The sequence below is a fragment of the Tauraco erythrolophus genome, chromosome 5 (genome assembly GCF_009769465.1).
Source record: "Tauraco erythrolophus isolate bTauEry1 chromosome 5, bTauEry1.pri, whole genome shotgun sequence".
In the NCBI taxonomy this organism is placed as follows: Eukaryota; Metazoa; Chordata; class Aves; order Musophagiformes; family Musophagidae; genus Tauraco; species Tauraco erythrolophus.
Genome location: NC_141469.1, coordinates 57342090 through 57361714, shown reverse-complemented (window position 1 = coordinate 57361714; position 19625 = coordinate 57342090). Strand labels below are relative to the sequence as shown.

The following is a 19625-nucleotide window of genomic DNA, read 5'->3' as shown; positions in this document are numbered from 1 at the left end:
GAAACACTAATATTGAATGTTCATATGATCTACAAGCAGTAGTTGTGGACTTTTTTGCCTCTTGGGACTGAACACATCTTCTCCACTGCCTCTCTAAGAAAAAAGTTTGGATGATCTTAGAAATTCCAAGCACCCTGGAAGCACCCTGTCAGCCTACTGGATAAGGTGTACGCATAGGAGCCTTTTCAACACTAGAGGACACAAGGATTGTTAGGGTAAGAGGTATAAATCTGAGGAACAACAAAGACTGGGAGCACAAGAACAGGACAGGGATGACTTCGTACTGAAACAAAATGCACTAGTTGTTTGGCTTCATTGTAATTCCTTAAAAGTGTAAAGGAACGTCCTTATGAGAGCGTTTCTGAAAACTGCCACACAATGTATGAGCTGTATGTTCTGTTATTTCAAATCAGTTCCAGAACACTGGGTTTAAACCAGTCCTGAAACTGGCTTTTTGCATCTGCAACTTCTTTGTGAATTAAAGATACAGGAAAAGCATGTTGGCATCCAATCTTTGTTAAGCAGCTGCACAAATTCTTCAACATTGCCTATTAGCCACAAGCTTTCAACCAATTCCTGAAGTACGTCAAAATACTGCCTATTTCAGCACTAACAGTTTCACTTTTGATAGGGCTGAGGAACTCTGGAATAGCTGCAGGGAAAGAGTATCTGGGATTTTAAATTTATTTAAAATAGAGGACAGTAAGATACCATATGCAGTAATTACTACTTTAAAAAAGCAATGTTTACTCATAGATACCACATTGCTACCAATAATATTACTGCTATTTCCTATGCTCAGAATAGGCAGAAGTCTTTAATAATTCAAAAAATGTTTCAAGCCATCAGATTGAAATGCCATTTTGGCATTTTAATCCAAAATCTGAAAATATCTTCTAAAGCCTTTATGGAATACTTGGAACACAACCCAGATTGTACTGCTTATGAGAGGTCACTGGGGGTCCAGTTCCATAATTCTTGCTGAGATCAACTAGAATTTACACAAATAACCTTACTGAGGTCAATGGAACCATCCCTATGAATACGCATTTCAGAAAAGAATCTTAAGCATGAGAACAGATATCCATCACTTGTTCCAAATGGTTCAAAAGAACTCTTCGGCATTTTTGGACCTCTAGGGTACACAAAAATAGCCAGAAGCTGATGTTAAAACCTGCAGTTAAAACCATGAAGAAATTTAGTCAAACAGCTTAAAATCCAAATCTTATTCACAGCAATGTTTCAAATCTACAACTGAAAAAAAAAACCAACAAACAAACCAACTTTCCATAGAACAAATCTCAACAGATTACTTCTTAATCAGAAAATCAATTACCGAGTGTATGACTCTAAAAGGAAGTATGATTTTTGGAGATAAATAATTTGCCAACAGAAACTCCAAAAGAACAATCAAATACTATTAAAATAATTTCATGAAAAGCAATCATATACAGATGTGAAACAGCTGGTTATAAAGCATAGTATATCAGGGGTTTAAGATGTGTGCATATACACATATAAGAAACAGTAATTTCACCTAACATACAAAAAGGGAAGACAGAACCATCATTCATGATGAATTTCATCATCCATGTCATAATTCAAGATCTCCAGCAAAACACATGAACCAGGAGATCATAATGCAATTAGGCAGACTCGATATGAAGCTCTGAAGTTCTTGAGTCCAGATATCTTCTCAGCATCCCCAGAAGAAAAGTTACATATGACTGAGCCAAAATATTTAAATTAATTTCGTAATTGTTAAAATAACAGGAAATTTTTCAGACCCTTCTGGCTTCGAACTGAGAAGATTGCCTGCATGCTTGAGAAAAGAAAGGATGGACAACACAAGAACAGATATTCAGGGTGCATCCAGAGAGCTAGTGAAATTGAATTCTTAAAGAATTAAATTCATTGTGTTTGGCAAATAATACCTGATTTCATCAAGTCAAATTCTTAAAAAGAGTATAAAGCTATCATTCTTAAATGTGGGTAGAAGGAAAGAAGCAATTCTAGGTACTGATTCCCAATATGAAGTTTCTCAGCTTTCTAGAGTAAAACTTGAATATTCTGCCTGGTTCTAGAATTCTGTCATAGAATTCAACCATTGCTCTGCGAAAGAGTGGCTGAAATGACAATTTAAAACAGTAATATTTTCTAAAACTGATTACGTCATTTAAAAAACATGGAGTGTTGGTAAACTCTAAACAGATGTTTGGCTACTACTAATCTGTATTTTTCATCACTGTGAAAAATAGGAGAAGGACAAGGCTGAACGCATTCCAGAAAACTTTTAATAACAGTTCCATTCAGTGTGCTTCAGATTAGGTTTGTTATTGTTACAGCGCAGGAAGCACTAGCAGAAATCAGGCAGATTAAATGCCAAACAAGTACTTAATCAATTAGAATGATTAAAAACTAGTTGGACTATATAATTATCTTGGGTTGTAGCACAACGCTTGAGAGAGAAAGATAAATGTCATCACAGTCTTGAAGCGAACTGAAGGTCTCAAGCGCAGGTTTCTACCGATCCTTAAAAATGCTCACCTTCCATCAAATAGTAAAATGTCAGGCCTGAAGCATACAGATGCTAGCCAATTCACATGAAGTAGATATGCGACTCTAGTATGGGTTTCAAAACCAGTCATCTATCATTTTAATGCAAGATCTGTGGGCAGTGGTGTGAGATTACTAATGACACCAAAGTGCTGGCCTTGCTTCAACAGTCGAGACAGACAAAAAAACTCGGAGATAAGTGAATAAACTCATTTTGTTAATACATAACAGAGTTTAGTAGTCAACAATCAAATTACACCCATACGCTTGCACAAATGGGTAAAAATACCTCTATTTTTAATTGTTAAAAGCTGGTATCGAAATCTCCAAACTGATGCTGCAAGTCATATTCCTACACCCATTTTTACTATCTAGCCCTCATTCTAAACTCAGTATAAGGAAGTGGAGGTCAGTCCCTGTGCAAAACCACACTAGTGATACAGAACTTAAAATGAAAATTATGCACTCAATTGTCTTTGCTTGCCATCTGTCCCCAAAACATTGAAACTTGCCTTCTCTCCCTTCTACATCACTCAATGTATTGTCAATACCTAACAAACAGTAATGTATTAGATAAACTGATTCAGAAATATTTTTTTTTTAATTCCAGGCTCATTTTCCTTGATTCACTTGTCTACAACTATAAGGCTGTCAAAAGAAACACTTCCATAAACATCTAGTATTATAGTTTTTATTCCTCGAGGACACCAGGAGTAAACCAAGTGTTCACTCATCTGTGGAATTCAAACAAACAGGACAAATGTTTTGCATCCTTAGTTTTAAGGACACTTATGAACCCATGAACAAAAAGAACATAAAAATGCCAGGTGTTTACTTCATAGGATGCAGCTCAAAACTCATCAGTTCAGAACTTTTTCTTATACAAAATTTGGACCACAGAATTTACCTCCATTAGTCTCATACTAACAAATACTAATTCTAAGAATTAGGTTATTTCTCCCATATCTGCAGTGTGGTACGGAGCAGCATCATCTCTGGAGACTGTAATAACATAACAAAATTAATATTGAGTAACTTGAATGCTTCTCTTTTCATATACACTTTTAAGGAGTTTAACCTTTCTTTGAGTAGGAGTGTTTACAAAATGTCACTTGTGAGTCATACCACACTTCTGCTTGCTCTTAAAGTTTCAGCAAATAAGTTCTGAAAGAAGTGCAAATAGGAGCATGAATATAACAAGCTACCTTAAAAAATACTGCAAAATCATTGTGCATGAACTTGGACCATACAAGCTCCCTCTTGGCTGTACTTTTGCATGCTTTGTGACATAATACAGCTGTACAAGTTCCCTACACACATAGATACCCACACATGCACAATATTTCTCATTCACCACCTCTTAAGAAGTGACAATTAGCCAATCTCAACTCATTCTCCTTTGCATACGTAAACCCAGATGCAGAGGGAGAGTTGTTTGCTTTTTACAATGCCTTTCTAAATGCATTTGGTTTTTGTGAGTTTCTGTGGCAGCTTTGGACATTGCTGGTGGGCCCAATCTACAGTCTGAGAGCATCGCTAGAGGATATAGCTTAACATAACAACCTGTGATCTGTATATACAGAAGTATTTTAACTGGTGTACAAAGTCCTGTAGTGCTTGCAAATCTAAAACAATTTTTCAAATGAAAGTACTATCATGCATAGTATACTGAAAGTTAATTTGTCTATGTGAGAAAAATTTTGCAAATACCATGAGATATAGTGCTAAAGCAGATCATCATTTTTGGCATTAGTTAGAACAGTTCTAAGATTTCGACCAGAGATCTGAGTCAGAAAATAAATCTTTTTAGACATATAGCTGTAGCCTTTATTTCTAACTGTAGTCTATGGCATCTTGGCTTTGGGACCTCACTTGATGCAGAATTTTACACCACCTCGCATGTTAATCTGTACTCTAGTTTTAGGTATGTACTTTAACACAGAGCTGGCAAAACCCACTGGCTCCATGACTCGATTGTGATTCCAGATACACTTCTTCATACTAGTGTTTGGAATTTATTTCAAAGTTGAACATCAGGGAGGATGTCTGCTGAGTTTTGCGGGCAAGAGAACAATAAATGGATGCAGTTTGAAAAGCTGGCTATGTTCCTTAATGATCCCTGGGATCAACTGAAATTTTTATAATTTTATTTGAAGAAATCCAGTTGCCAAGTTTCTGATCATTCTTCCCACACACTGAAACCAAGAAGAAGGCAGAAAAATAAGTGTAGAATTGCCAAACAAGTCACAGCTGCTTTTCTGAATTTTGTCAGCTCATAGTGAAACTAAAACAGATTCTGAAATAAAAAGAAATTGCAAAATGTGTTTTGACTTTTAAAATTTTAAAAACCAAAAGTAGCCAGAGGATGAATTATTTTTAGTCATTCTGAGTAGAGTTTGAGTATTATTCTGGATCATAAAACAGGTATTTCCCCTAATTCTTGTTAGCTGTCATAAAACTACTTTCTGTTTGAGAGATATTTTCATTTATCTGAGCATATATAATGCATCGTATTGCTAACAGGCTGAACAATTATTTTGAAGTGGAAAGAAAACATAGATGCCTAACTTGTATTTGCCACATCTGCACCTGTTCTACTGTCTGACCCTTGATGTCCATACTTAAAAGGCTTGCAAGTCTGCCTCCTATAATCTTCACACCTACCCTATCTACCAGATAAAGCTCTTGCTCAGCCTTCATTACTGTTTCTGACACGATTTCTTTACAGTGGCTCTTGATTGAACTGCCTCATTCTACTAGACAAAAATCACTAACTAGCAAACCAGTCCTTCTCAAGGGTAAAGCAATTTGTTTTTCTTTAAGTGTTCTAAATTTTATGTAGCCTGATAGCAAGGCTTAAGACCATAGTTTTGCCTTTAATCTTGAGAAGGAAAAATGTGATTAATTCTTCTGTCCTCCCATTTGTTAGTGGAACTAATTCAAAAGGAGAATTGCAAATTGTTGCCATATAATTCCACAGAGCTTTGTTCTGATCAAAACTTTTACTTGGGAGTTGAAGGGGAAAATTGACATATTAGAACTATCCTGTAGCTAATGTAGATACTCGTGCCTTCCAGAGTAGAGACCTGGTTGAATGTGATGCTCTGAAAGTGCTACAATCTGAGAGAGCAGATGTGTTATTATTATTGACAGGGCTGTCAACAGACTTCCTTTTTTTCAAGTCTGTGCCATGTTTACTTCAGAGTAGCCCCACTGATTTCAGCAGAACTAGATGAACACAAATACATTATGATCCTCACTCAGACAAAGCTTTGAGACAGATAAGCCTAGACCTATTCAAGTTCTGTGCCTTGTGATGCTTCACATAGAGGCAGTTGACAAATATTTTATCAACCGATTTTCTTTAAAAAGTGCTATTGCACAGACACATAGGAGGCAGCAGTGACTAGCCTTGCAGAAAGCACTGAGAAAAAATATTTTTGAGTGGCCCTAGCAAACTGGCAGAGCTGCATCTGTAGAAAACCCCCTAACCCAACACTCTTCTATCCATACTTGATCCTTCCAGCACCTATGGCAGTATGAAGCTTTAATACAATCCCCTGTAGGAAGAGCCACTTAAGCAGATGCATTACCTACAATTCCCTAATTCCCTATCGTGCATTTGCACTCCACAAAGAGCTCACAGAGGAACAAAGAAGCCTACCTTCCAGCTCAGCTGGGTTAATTTTTTTTTTTTTTTCGCAATACCCTTCCAAAAATTTTAAGTTTTGTTCAGTTCTGTTTTGATGCATGTGACAGGTAGTTTTACCCAGAAAACACAAGGTCTAACTCTGATAATGTAAGTATAACTAAACAGAGGGTTATTAAGTGATTCATGAATGATCTAATATAAAAGATGGAAAAATTAAAAATACCACATGGCATTCTGCAGCCTGTGAAGAAGGAAGAACTGTAGAGTTTTGTCCCAAATCCTTTGAAGACATCCTTGAAGTGTCTGGAGAAATACTAGGTGGATGTTCTTGGATTTCAGGCTCTGCTTTATTGTCAGGGATGGGAGCTATCTGAATGGAAAGAGATGCTGTGTGTATCTCAGGCACAGGGTTACAGGCAGATGAGACAGGCCTTTGCGGAAATACTGGCACTTCAACAGGCTTGAGCTGTTGCTGTGTATTACAATTAATGCTACTCGCTGGGTCACGTGTCCGGGTTAATTTCAGGGTAGATACCCTACGTTTTTGAGACTGTTGCCTTTGGCCTTGATGGAGAGTAGTACTAATACCAACTGCTGCGCTTGTGCCTGCACTGGAGATTGAGGTCAGTGGTTTAATGATTTTTTGTGCATAGGACACATTTGTGTCAGATATCTGAGAAGACATTGTCTTCTGGACAGACTTCTCGTTAGAGTAATAGGCAGTATCTGTGGGAAGGTGTTTAGCTAGACCTGTTACTGCCTGGAGATTAATTTCATTCTTGTGATTAGTTACTCTTGCTTTCCGAAAACTTTCTTTTCTAGGGGGTGGCAGAGGTGCCTTATTTGCCAAAAGCATCCACACACAGCAAAATAACATTGAAGAAGAAACAGAAAGAAAGTAAATGTTAGCAAGAGATATAACTCAGTTTGACTTTTATCTTTAAATAAAGGAACTAGCAACTTAAGGGCCTTCATCCCAACATCGCTCAATTCAATGGACAATTGGTCAGGTTCCCACCACCTTTTGCTGTGCAGGGCTGTATAGCCTGTGTTTAGAAAGCCACATGTTCCATTTGCTCAGAGTAAACTGGGATCAGAAGGGACCCCACAACAGTCCATTTTCTTTTAAAAAAACAATTATTACAGTGAATAAGAATTATTACTGTGAAATCGTTCAGATATGCAAGTAATTTCCAAAATGTACTCCATGATCTTAGATAGGAAGTTGTTGTTCACAGGTGACACACAAATAATAAAACACACAGAACCTTTGAATTACGACAGTTAAAGACACAGTATTGGCATTGGTATGTTCATCTTTTTTGGACAGATAAATATGTTTCCAAGTTAAGTGTGTTTTTTTTTTAGCTTGCTCTAATTGTATTGTTCTGCAAAACAGGCAGAAATATTGTCTACCTTATAATTAAGAAACCTTTATCCTCAGATATTATTTTGATGACTGATGCATTTCTCTGAGTGTAAAATATTAATAAATACTCTTTGAAGTCTGGAAACACTCCTAGAAAGCTTTTATTTATGTATGACCTACTTTTATTTAGCTGGCTGTCTTGTTCATTGAAAGAAATTTCTCGCAATCAACCTGGAGGCATGAAGCCTGTGTGGAATATACTTTATATATGCAGTAAAACAGTTTGTAATGATCCATACAAACAGGGAATTTGCACTATCTGGAAGACATCAGGACAACGTTCCATAGAGGTATTCCATCTGTATATGCTACCCCTCAAGAATAACCCACGCACTAATGCCAAAGCATGAAACTTGGTGTGTTCAGTTTTACCTGAGTTGGTGATTTTTTATCCTGTAGATTTGGCCGCACGCTCCTAAAACCTTTTGCTGTAAGAGATGAACTGCTAGCATCTCCATTCAGTGTCTCTCTGCTTCCATCATTGCAAGATCTCCAAGCTTTTGTGAGGAAAAAAGAATCAAACCATTTTTTTTTTGTGATTAGTAGATCTCTATACTTCTATCATAATTGCAAACCAGCTAATAAACCAACTGTGGAAAAGTTTAGCTACTACACAACCGACATTGCTGCTGTTATCACCGTGGAAGTTATATGAACAGGGCTAAAGCTGCCACTTTACAAGATATTTATATTTAAAATTTAGAAAACTCAAGCATTGACAATACTGCTGCTAGCAGTTTGGTGTCTTCCCGCAACATTCATACAGACTATGGATTTTAACCTTGACAGTCCTTTGAAGACGTCAGTGCTTCAGCCCCTGTATTCAGCAGGCTGAAGTGCTTCCACAGATTACGTTCTTGAACTTCACAGCTGCATCGCATTTTGAAAAACATCCCAGCTCACGTAAAGTTAGTTGCCATGGCAGTTTCACTAAATTTCACCTCAATACCCAATTAGTTGTTCCAATAATGCATCTTATTTCCAAACCTGAGTGACATCTTGATTTTCTAACCAACAAACCGAGTCTCGTCTCCATCCTCAGAGCTGAAAAGCCCTCAAGGTGTTGTCCAAACATAGAGGGAGTTACTACCCTGCCTCAACAAGTTACAGATTTGAAGACAAAATAAGAGGCTGGGAAAAATAACACATTATATGAGCAGGCTGCTAAGTGGGGTGGGCAGAACTTGTAATCCTGAGTGAGGAACCAAAAATGAAATTGCAAGCATCGCTGAAGCTAAAGGTGGCAAATTAGCAGTCTGTATTCTCCCACACAATTCATTTTCTAACAGCATATACTCTATTATAGGAAATACTGCTTTCAAATGAGACCTGAGTTTGAGGTCTTAACCACTTGCAATTATTATAACAATTTCAGTGGTGCTTTCCTTAAAGAATGTGGATGTATGGAGTAACGAAATCAAATAAATGGAAGATTGTTACAATTCATTCACTTACACAGTACTTACATTGATGCATAAGTAATAGAGTGTTTTATTTACCTGAATCTGGAGACTGAGAATCAGACCCTGAAAAAGAAACATCCAATATTAATTTGTGTTAGAAATAAAACCATGATGACACAACTTCAAAACTATGTACAAGTCTTTTTGTTCAGTTACCTAATTCCCTCCTGTTACCTAAGCACACCTCAGAATATTAGAACACAGGTAACTGAGCAATGTTTATTGCACAAGTTCTACAGAAAGTCATAGTGTCCTGAGAGTTACTGTTATTTAATCACTGCTATTTCAGACAGTCAATAATAAACATTTGCTGCATTTTCTTTTTTTTTTTTTGCCAGTAAATACTGTGATATACTACCAGCTAAAAAAACTAGATATCAAAAGAAATATAATTCCTTTAAGATGAGCTGAAAAGGTTTAATTCAAAATAAAGATGTCTACAGATTCTGTCAGGATTTCCTCCCTCACTTCACACCAGAATGTGTGATGCTTTCTTCATCACTTCGAAGTAAAACACAGAAACTTATACATACATACTGCCAGTACAGAATAGATTAGAAATTCTGGTGGTTTATTTATTACTTGTAGATATATTAGTGTTTTTTCTCTTAAAGAAACTAAAATTATAATATCTCTAAACAAATTAAAAATATTTTAATGTATAATAATTGTAGTACTAACAATATTCCTTATCACTAATATTAAGTGCATGAAAGTAAGACATTAAGAGGCTTGTATTGCATGCTTAAATGATGAAAATTTGTTAGAAGGGTTGCTAAGACACAAGAATCCGATGTTTTCTTAAATTTACATACACACAGTAATCTCAATAACCCTTCCACTATCCTTACAAAGCGTAGCAATCAAATTTTTAATTTGCTTCATAAATTCTAACAGTTTTTATTTCTCGGGATTAGTCTTATATTTGAAAAGATCTACAAAACAAAGACTTTGTCTCGCAATTTTCTGGCTCATTATTTATTCAGCTTCCTATACTGTACTTGTTTGGTGTGAACATTGCATGTTCAGATTGGTGTAAATTAGTCTACACCACTCAAGATTCTTTACTGATTTATACGACTACTTAATTTGCCAGTGAATCTGGGCAGCTGATACCCATTAAGATTTATTTTTGCAAAACCAGACATGAGTATTGCTAAGAAGCAGTTCTGCCTGTCTACTGAACATTCTGCATGTTTTTATTGTTTAAATATTTTTATGAAAACATGCTTGGTAAATTATTTTTTTCCAAGTTAACCTGGCTTCTGACGATCATTCTACAACATTCATATTCTTGCCCTTTGAGAAGAGTTTTTAAAGTAAGTTGCAATAAATGAAGTCTGTAATAAAATAATAATAAATAAAACTTACATTTCATGCTAGGTTATCTTGAAAATAAACAGGGGACATGAGACCCAAAATATGTATTAAAGGCAAAACTAATTTATAAATAACTGATTTTTTCCTAAGCCTTCCTGATTTTTTTTTTCATTAACAGCTACCAAGCATAAGCAGAGAGAAATTAGGACTACTTTTTAAAGAGCATTGTAAAATTAAGTGACAGACCTGTCAGTGGAATGGAAAATATCGTTACCCTTCTCCTCCTTGCAGAGTAATATTGCAGGAATGCATAACACTACAGAAAAGCCACTCAGGAGTAGAATCTCACTAGTTAGTGGTTATACCTGAGGCCAATAGGTTTGGAGAACTCTGAACTCTCTTCACAGCTGTTAATGTGACAGACATTGCAGCACGTTTGCGAGCACACCCACCGCTATCTGGAAGCACAAAACAATACAGACAGCAGCCCCAGACAAAGAGAGCAAGCACATGCAACATATCACAGTGTGAGACACACCATACACACATGAAAATAAGCGTGCAGTTAGGGAACTGCTGCAGGAACATGTAAATCTGTAAATTTTGCACATTAGCAGAATACATACAATTTCACAAGCTTTAAACAATAATAAACTTCACAGAAAATAAGAAAGCAATATTTAATGCTTAATCCACTAGGGTAATATATACCTTCTGTTACCTGGAAGACTGCTTAATTATAGCTAAGCAGTAAAAACAAACAAGTAATCAAGTTGAAGGATTAAGCATTCCAGAGTAATATTTATCAATAATCTGCACTGTAAAACCATTTCATTGTATGCATTAGAAAGAGACTATTCATAAGCTAAGGTTATGTTTGATCAGCTGACAAAGTGCTTTGTTCAGTCTTTTGGATCCTTCAAGCTTAAGAAACAAATGAAGGACAGCGTAGTTTTTTTGTGGTTTTGGTGGAACATCCTTGTTCTCCCTTCCCTCTCTTCTTTTTTATCTAATGGAAGATGAAAAAATGTATGTCTTGAACCCAATAACATCCTGAGGGAATGACTAGTAATCTAAAAGCACTTTGAACAACCAGGAATGGAAAAAAATAAATCTTTCTTTCTTCTGAATCTTGCATGATCCTCTCTTTCCTCACTGTGCTCCTCTCTCCCTTGGAGCTGTCATTCTGTTATAAATACTTCGTTATTATTAGAAGGTAGCTTTTCCACAACTTAGCTTTTTAGCAACTCTATCATAGTTGTAAAATCAAGCTGATAAATATTCTTCCTGATTATATTTATCTAGAATGTTTTTCTGCTCTTCAATATAACAATTATTTTAATTTTCATATTTGATATGACTGAAATTTCACACAAGGCCCCATTGAAGTCAAGAAGAACCACAACTATGATAGAGGCCCTAACGGTTTTTATATCTGTGTCTTATGACAAGGAGTTTTATAAAATTATGCTTAAGGAAGACCTGCAACCTATTAGTAGAAAGTATTTCCTATGATAGCAGTAATTCGAGCGACATCTTCAATCCATGTCTTCAAGAGAAGTGAGCTCCTGGTATTTCTTTGCTCATTCCAATATTCCCCAAAATAGCAGAGCCCTCTGGCCACAGGTCTTGCAGGATATGCATTAAGCGGTTGTTAACGTTGGCAAACATCAAAGCCACTGCCCCAAGTGTAAGTGGTTCCAAAGACTCATTGCCAATTCCAAGTCTCAAGGCAAAAGGCTAAATGATTTTAGTCAGCAACAGTCGAAAGCAATACAATACCTGTAACTAATTTTTGGTGTTGTACATGTGAAAAAAGACAAAGGCTATCAAATATGCACATTTGATTTAGTTTGCCTACATAAATATAGAATGGCAATGGTAATTAAAATCACATTTTCCATTTGTGTATTCCCTCCCCACCCTGACATACACCAGAAGTAATTTTAAGGAGATTTGATGATGTGTTGATTTGAGGTTTTGTTCTTATTCGAATATTGGCAGACTTTGACAACACACTTTATTTTATTAATACAAGCTAGCAGGCAAACAATTTTGTTATGCTGTCACATCATTTATTCAGACAAAGCGATGCTTTATTTGTATTTTTTCAAGAGCTACCTTCCTGAATTTCAGCATAGACAAACTGAAGTTGGAGGAAAAGAAGACAATGAGAAAACTAACTACAAATATTTCATCATTGTAACTTCAAGAAATTCTGCTTCAAATTAATGTAACTGAACTGAGTCAGAGTTTTATACTTAGTGGACTTGTTATGTAGTAAAGTGTTTGACCTGGCTTCACACAAGATAGCTAAAACCGATGTTGTAACTGACTATATACATATAAGCACATAACATCACTATATATATATATATAAGCCCGTATGCAAGTCTATACCTGCGATAACATTCTCAGTATCTGTACAAAATAATGAGTCAATTAGCACTCAATTAAGACATAACCACACAAATACACCATATTGAATTGTGCAAAATTTCTAATAAAATACAAATGTGTGTGAGCAAGCACATATTTATGCTTGATGGATGTCATCTTCCCACCGTTGTTCAGGCCAGGTTTCCATGAAGTCAAGGGCATCATATCTGAATAAGGATCAGAAGAATCTGCATACTGCCTCAAAAGAAGCAGTTTTCAAGCTGCTTCCCTTATCTGCATGGCCTTAACAGTAGATCTTCGAGAGGCTTATTTCAGCCTGTATTCCCTTTTCACAGCTCCATAAATTTTCCAGCAAATACTAACTATATTCACTCAGATTCCTGAAGTCTAAATAATACCAAAAAGTTCTAGGCCTACAGAACAGAGGATTCAAAAACAGTAAGGGAGGCTGAATTAATGATCATCTGCTCATTTCATTACAAACTATAAGTAATTAATATTGCACAGCTGTTACTCAAGGAACAAATGAGGATATGTGAAACAATCTATACAAAATGGATGCATATATAAAAACCAAAATGTGTGCAAATGTGTATACACATACAGACAACTGTCTATGCTTTTGACATGACATATTCTTCAGGAGTGAAAGTCCTGTCTTCCTAGGTATTGTTTTAACATTGAAGCAAAGCAGACCTGAATCAGCATAGGTCTCCAGGCAATAATAGAATATGAAGTTGAGAATAGTTCACAATCAAAACAGCTGCCTAAAATGCAAGTCCACCTCAAATCAGGACTTAGCACTGCTGGTGCCTAGATATTCTTTGGCAAGCCCTACATACTCCCATCAAATCAGGAAAAGACAAACAAGCATCCTTATCAGGTATTGCAGAAAACGAAGGAGAAAGGGGAGGTAATGATTATTTGGTGAGACATATTTCTGACAGCATCTTGCAGAGCAAGGGCCATGTAGGGATGAACTCCTGAATGTAGGATCAGTGTTGCAGACTTACCTTTAAAGAGAGAAAAAGAGTGAGCCACTCACTGACTGGAAAAGACAGGGAAGGTATCTAGGAGGATATGTGTATTTGCCTATGGATCCTAACGCTTGCCAAGGTGGGCCTCTGGATGCTCTCTTCCTCTTATTAGCTCAATATTTCTTGTGCTCTCTTCCTTGTAAGCTCCGCTTCCTTTGCCAACTCCCCTCCTACAATTTTTCTCTTCAGCCTTTCTCCAATCCTCACCTTTCTTGCTTCTCTCTCCCTCCCTTAATTCTGTTTCTCTACACAAATAAGTACTCCAACCCTTTCCCCCTAAATCCACAATCCCAACAACTGCTCCCACTACAGACAGCATCACCTCAAGTGAGCTGTGTCTCTGTTTGACAAACAGTCTACTGGTCAGGTCCTGCTCCAAAGCAGAATGGAGCTGATTCAAAACACCACGACTTTCATTTAGGAACGTGGGGTGGGGTTTTTTTTTTTTGAAAAGACTGTTTCAGAGAGTCAGTAAAAGCAGTGGCATAAATCAAGTTGGCAAAGATGAAAGGATGGTGACCCTTTATGAAGAGGTGAGAGAGACCAGCCAGGGCAGGAAATTTTTAATATAGTCTTACAGCTCAAAGAAAAGAAAAACGGCACTCAAAGATAATGTTTGCTGATCGTTATTCTATCTACTGTACTTGTGAAAAGTATCATTTTTCCCTTCATCTGCACAGTGAATTCAAGTTTAGAAGTCTTTAGACCATGTATTCTTACTCCCTGTTTGCATTCTGACCTTCTGAGGCAAATACATAGCACTGGATCCAACAGTCTAAGAAAGATGAAGCTGCTGCCTCTCCATGCTCTCCAGGTCCAACCAGTGGTGATTCTGGAGACGTGTTCCCAGCAGACGTATGCGCAAGACCACATGTATACACCACATGCACACACGGCTGGCCACACAGATCACAGATACTCAGAGCACTGACACTAACAGAGACAGCACAACGGCCTCATCCTCCTCCCTTCTCTGGCAGAGCAGGATGAAGGTCCACTAGTGAGAATATGCACGCACACACGTACAAGGTGGATCCTTCCAGCAACTGGGTTGAGGCATTGTGTCTGTCATTCATTCTATGCCTGAACCCCAGGGCTAAGGCTCTCCTAGGACAATACGGAGAGAGGCCTGGATGAGGGAGGCCCTTGTGTCTCCCTTTGTTCCTTGGGAGTCCTTAATTTGGGCTCCTGCCTGTGCTTGTGCCCCTGTGCTCCTCTAGGCGTGTGGAGATGGGCCACTGATGGACCCTGTGGTGGGCCTGCAAGCAGCCTGGCAGGGCAGGCAGTATTTGGGCTTCCCCTCCTGACACTCTTTCTCTGACCTCCTTTGTGGGTGTGCAGACGACCTTTTATCACACAATCTCACATCGACTACATAGGTGAACCTACTATTATTTGGTTCTTCAATGCTGCTAAGTTACAATAAACAATGATTAAAAAAGTAAAGTTTTTGTAGAATGCCTGAAACACTCAAGCCCACCTAATTTGCTTTAGTGATCTAAAAGTGGCTTCACAGTCTATTCAGGAACTCTGCAGGGACCAAAGAATTTATATTCTTGTCTCCCACACAAAATATAAGAGACTAGACCAGGTCATGACTTCCATTAATAATTTTAACAAACACAAAATATTTGCAGTATTCCAGAACTGCATATTTTTCCACTCTTGGCTGCTCTTTATATGCTTCATCTACTGCAATCAGCTAACTTGCTTCATAATTTTAAAATTAGATGCATTTACCAAGAATTATCTGTGTGAAACTCAGCCAAAATATTTACAGACGGACACTAAGAATCTGTTTTAGTATATTAGCTTGTGCCCATTCATCACTTCTTAATGAAATTACTTCTCCCTCAACATCAGCTATGCATGCATATATATAGCATGAACAGTAAATACATTTATGATGTGTTTTAATCTGATGTGAGCTCTACGAGCAGCCCAGGTTTTCTGTGACTTAGTTTCTCAAAATGTCCCACCAACTTAATGATGCTCATAAAATCTGTAAAGTACTTGAAGACATGTTGATGAAAACCTCTCTATATAGTTTAAAATACTATTCTATTGATTGCTTAGTCTGAGTTTAAAAATGCACACAATCTATTAGACCACTATTTTTGAATTGTGACAGCATTTGAACACAAAAGGAACTATGAGCCAAAGCACCTTTGGTCCTTCTGAAAACCTCCCCTATATCTTACGTTTATTTCTTTGCTTTTGTAAACATATTTCATTGCCTTATGCTGTTGAATATTCCTTCCTAACATGTGGTACAGAATTAGCATCAAATGCTAAAAAATCCCTCCCATATATGGTAGAGTATTGAAAACCAAAGCTCTTCAAAATATTTTCTCTGTAGACAAAAATATCTTCCACAGGGTGTGCTGAGACAGACTGCCAAGTGTGCAGCCACAGGGAACACTGGATTAGAGGAACCCACTCTAAGCAGTAGATTTGCTTTTTCTTTTTAAAGCTGCATATATGCTAGCTTTGCCACTTCAGCAGTTCCTGGAATCAAACTAGAGTCCTCATTTTTCTGTAGGAATAATTAATGAAATGCATATTTTTAAAACAAACTAGTGGTAAATCAATAGCATCTGATAACCTCCAACTGCACCATGCACAAATTCCTTTTATAAAGCAGTGAAATATATAAAAATAATTAAAAGAATTGCAGCATTCATTTTATCTTCAAAGACAATATGGGGGGGAGGGGAGAAGAAAAAAGAAACAACTAGACCAGAACACTATGCAGAACACCTTCCACCTCAGTCACTCTACTCCTTAGTAGAGTGATGCTTTATCAACAGACAGGTGCAAGACTTTCACTTTTACACTCTACTCACTGGATTTTATTTATTTATTTTACAGTCATGAAACAATCTACATCAACAGAACTGACAGGAAATACTGCATTTTTTGCCAATATCTCCCCTTTTAGTGCACCTGGCAACATGCACATTAGTATCAAGCATACACAAGACGAAAAATGTTTTCACTGCGTAAGTGCAGAGCAGATTAAAGTTCAGCTCACAATCATGATATCCTTAGGTAACTGGAAAGGATTTCAGGTGTGTTGAGGTCTTTTAAGCCAGTTTTCAAAGCTCCTGTGTGATCAGAAGACCCCCAGTTCCAAACAGAAGCCATTCAGCGACATAGATTACTTAAATCTTATATCTATTTCTCTTGAGAATTTCTAGCTTACATCAAAAATCTTTGTACAACATAGAACAAAGTCATACTTCATAGCTGCAGTAGCACAAACTGGCAATTTACTGCTCTGACACTATCCACATTTTTCAAAGCAGAAGCTATAAAATTACACCTATCATGATTTCAACTCATATGATTGCAATGCACAATGTAATCACAGTCAAACGTATGATGATTAGATGAGTTACTTCTGAAATTACAGTTCTATGAAGCAAGCTCTATTTCAGTGCTACCTTAATTATACAGACTGACATGTTTAGGAAAGATGTCTTCACTAAAAGTCCAAGAGGGCAGGACAAATTTCAATAGTACTTGCATAAATGAAAAACACCACCCGTAAAATAATTATGAAAAACCAAAACTTTGGGAAAAGAAAAAACACAAACTCAAGAGAGAAATTTAATTTCTCCTACTTTTTTTTTATTTACAAACATACTGGTTTCAAGTCAGCCAATATATTTTAACTTTGTGTTAAAAAAATCTGTCCAAGAGTCTGGTCCTACTTAGTTCCAGTCACTGTCTGAGACAAAGGCAAGCCAGGAAGCCTGATTAATACAGTGGTCAAGATAACGGCAGCCTATACCATAGAAAATTTAATCCCTTCGCCTTAGAGCATGCTGCTGAAACACTCAAACTGGCTTAAAAGGTAGTTCAGCTCCACAGGTCCCACATAACAATTTTGCTTATTTCATTGTCATATGAGTTGTCCTGGTACAGCACTACAGTCAATGATAAAACTAACCAGCTTGGAAAGGATGAGCATGTCTATCCTTGCACCACAGCTAATCTGCAAACCATACAGTTCACCTACGGAGTATAAAGAGTTGACTGTAACGAAGATTTACACCTGACATGAGCAAGGCCAGTTTACTTTTGAGAAGCTTATTCGCACTTCCAGCAAAATCAGCAGCACTATCTATCGACTTCAATGATATAGGAGCAAATAGGAGTATGTTGTCACAGATCACGACGATAACTTCCTAAAGAATACTTCGTTTTGTCCATACATCTATCACAGCAACTTGACAGAAAATACAAATCTGTCTAAGTACAAAATAGTTATCCTTACCTGATAAGGCAAGTGTAGTTCATAATACAGGGTAGTATTTATATGCCCCTTAATTTAATGACAGCAGAGAATGAAAACAAAGCATTTTTAAAGCATGTGCATTTTCTTAGGAAAAATGTGGTGCTTTAAAACCACTTTTCCAAAGCTGTTTTGTACTCATACTACATGTTTTTACATAAAACATACATACAAACTTGATACTTACAACTTAAGCACAGAAAGCTAAACATGCATGTATATTTCACATATCCATATATATCCATACATAGAAAAACATAGATTTTATATATGGAATACAAATGCACATAAGCAGACACACTATTAAAATATCTTGCTTAATTTGAGTTCAGCACCAACTGATGCATAATTTGTTCATGAAAATCTAAACCAATTTTGAGACCTTCTCTGCTTACTAAACAACACGTAAGAGTAAAGAAAAATCTCACAGAAGCAGCATACCTGTGTTCATTCTGACACTGGAGAATTTGCTATAAAAGTCTTCAGATTTCCTGTGGAAAATAAAATGATCTATTAATTTGCACAAGACAAGAATGTGTGGTACAAAATGGCAGCAGGACTTCTTGGAGGGGTGGAGAATCACTGTGATACAAACGACAGTCCTATTTTAACACAGCTTTAATTAAATTGGTAGTGCTTGTCCTTTCAAAGTTAAAGATGAGCTGTCGTTTCCATTATAAGCTACTCTATTTTCAAATGTTTAGTATCTCTGTTGTAAACATTTGCTCTGGGATTAAAAAAAAAAATAGTGATTGACTTTTGGTCTTGAAACTATAGAGTAAAAATTGCTCCCATACAGGAATGGGGAAATATTTTTTAAGGCTGCTTATAAGCTTTATTCACTCCTTTGTGCAAACTGAAAGATATAAAGAGTAGATCTGTCAGAATATTTTTTAAGCAACTAAACTTTCCAGGTATTTTTCAATGGTTTATAAGCAGGACATGTGGCTGTTCTCATCTAGTGATTTAATGTGTCTCTACAGACAGCATTGACACTCTTGATGTTGCTCACTGTAATGCTGTGCACAGAGTCAGCATACAGACACAGGAATTCATTTCAAAACTCCCAGTGGAGTCAATGAATAGGTAGGAAATCAAGTCATGGTACAATAATGTGCTTTTTAAAGGTAATAATTTGCACCAAAATAATGTAAATCGCACGCAAAGGTTGAATCTCTTTATTTAGAAATCTCAACTCTCTACAGTACTTGAAAACAATGAAATAGTAAAACCCCACAAAATCAAACTACAACTGTAGAAAAAGCATGACACCCTACATTAACAGGCAACTTTAACCCACTGATGCCATGTCACAGGAAAATCTAGACAATGTTTTCCATCTACTGCCAGTTTATATCACAGCTTTACCTCAGGATCAGCAGCTTTAATATCTCTTCTATTCAGGCTCTTTTAAAGATAAAAAGAAAAATGCAGAAAAGGTTTCCTCTGGCATTCTGCACACTGGCAA

General features: G+C 36.8%; 1 protein-coding gene across 9 annotated transcripts in view; it reads right to left on the bottom strand.

Annotated features, from left to right (window-relative positions):
• Positions 1-18608, bottom strand: part of SORBS2 (sorbin and SH3 domain containing 2) — an 86404-nt gene extending 67796 nt beyond the window's left edge. For 4 of the 9 annotated variants that reach the window (XM_086612411.1, XM_086612410.1, XM_086612409.1 and 1 more), the window contains exons 1-5: positions 18599-18608; positions 10786-10878; positions 9137-9163; positions 8010-8134; positions 6432-7046 (exon numbers count right to left, since the gene is read on the bottom strand). In XM_086612411.1, coding sequence (XP_086468537.1) covers positions 6432-7046; positions 8010-8134; positions 9137-9163; positions 10786-10878; positions 18599-18608 — 870 coding nt within the window. Of the gene's footprint in view, positions 1-6431; positions 7047-8009; positions 8135-9136; positions 9164-10785; positions 10879-18598 lie in introns of those variants that run through there. The other 5 variants (XM_086612413.1, XM_086612414.1, XM_086612415.1 and 2 more) reach the window with 3 other exon arrangements.
• Between the last annotated feature and the right edge of the window lie 1017 nt (positions 18609-19625).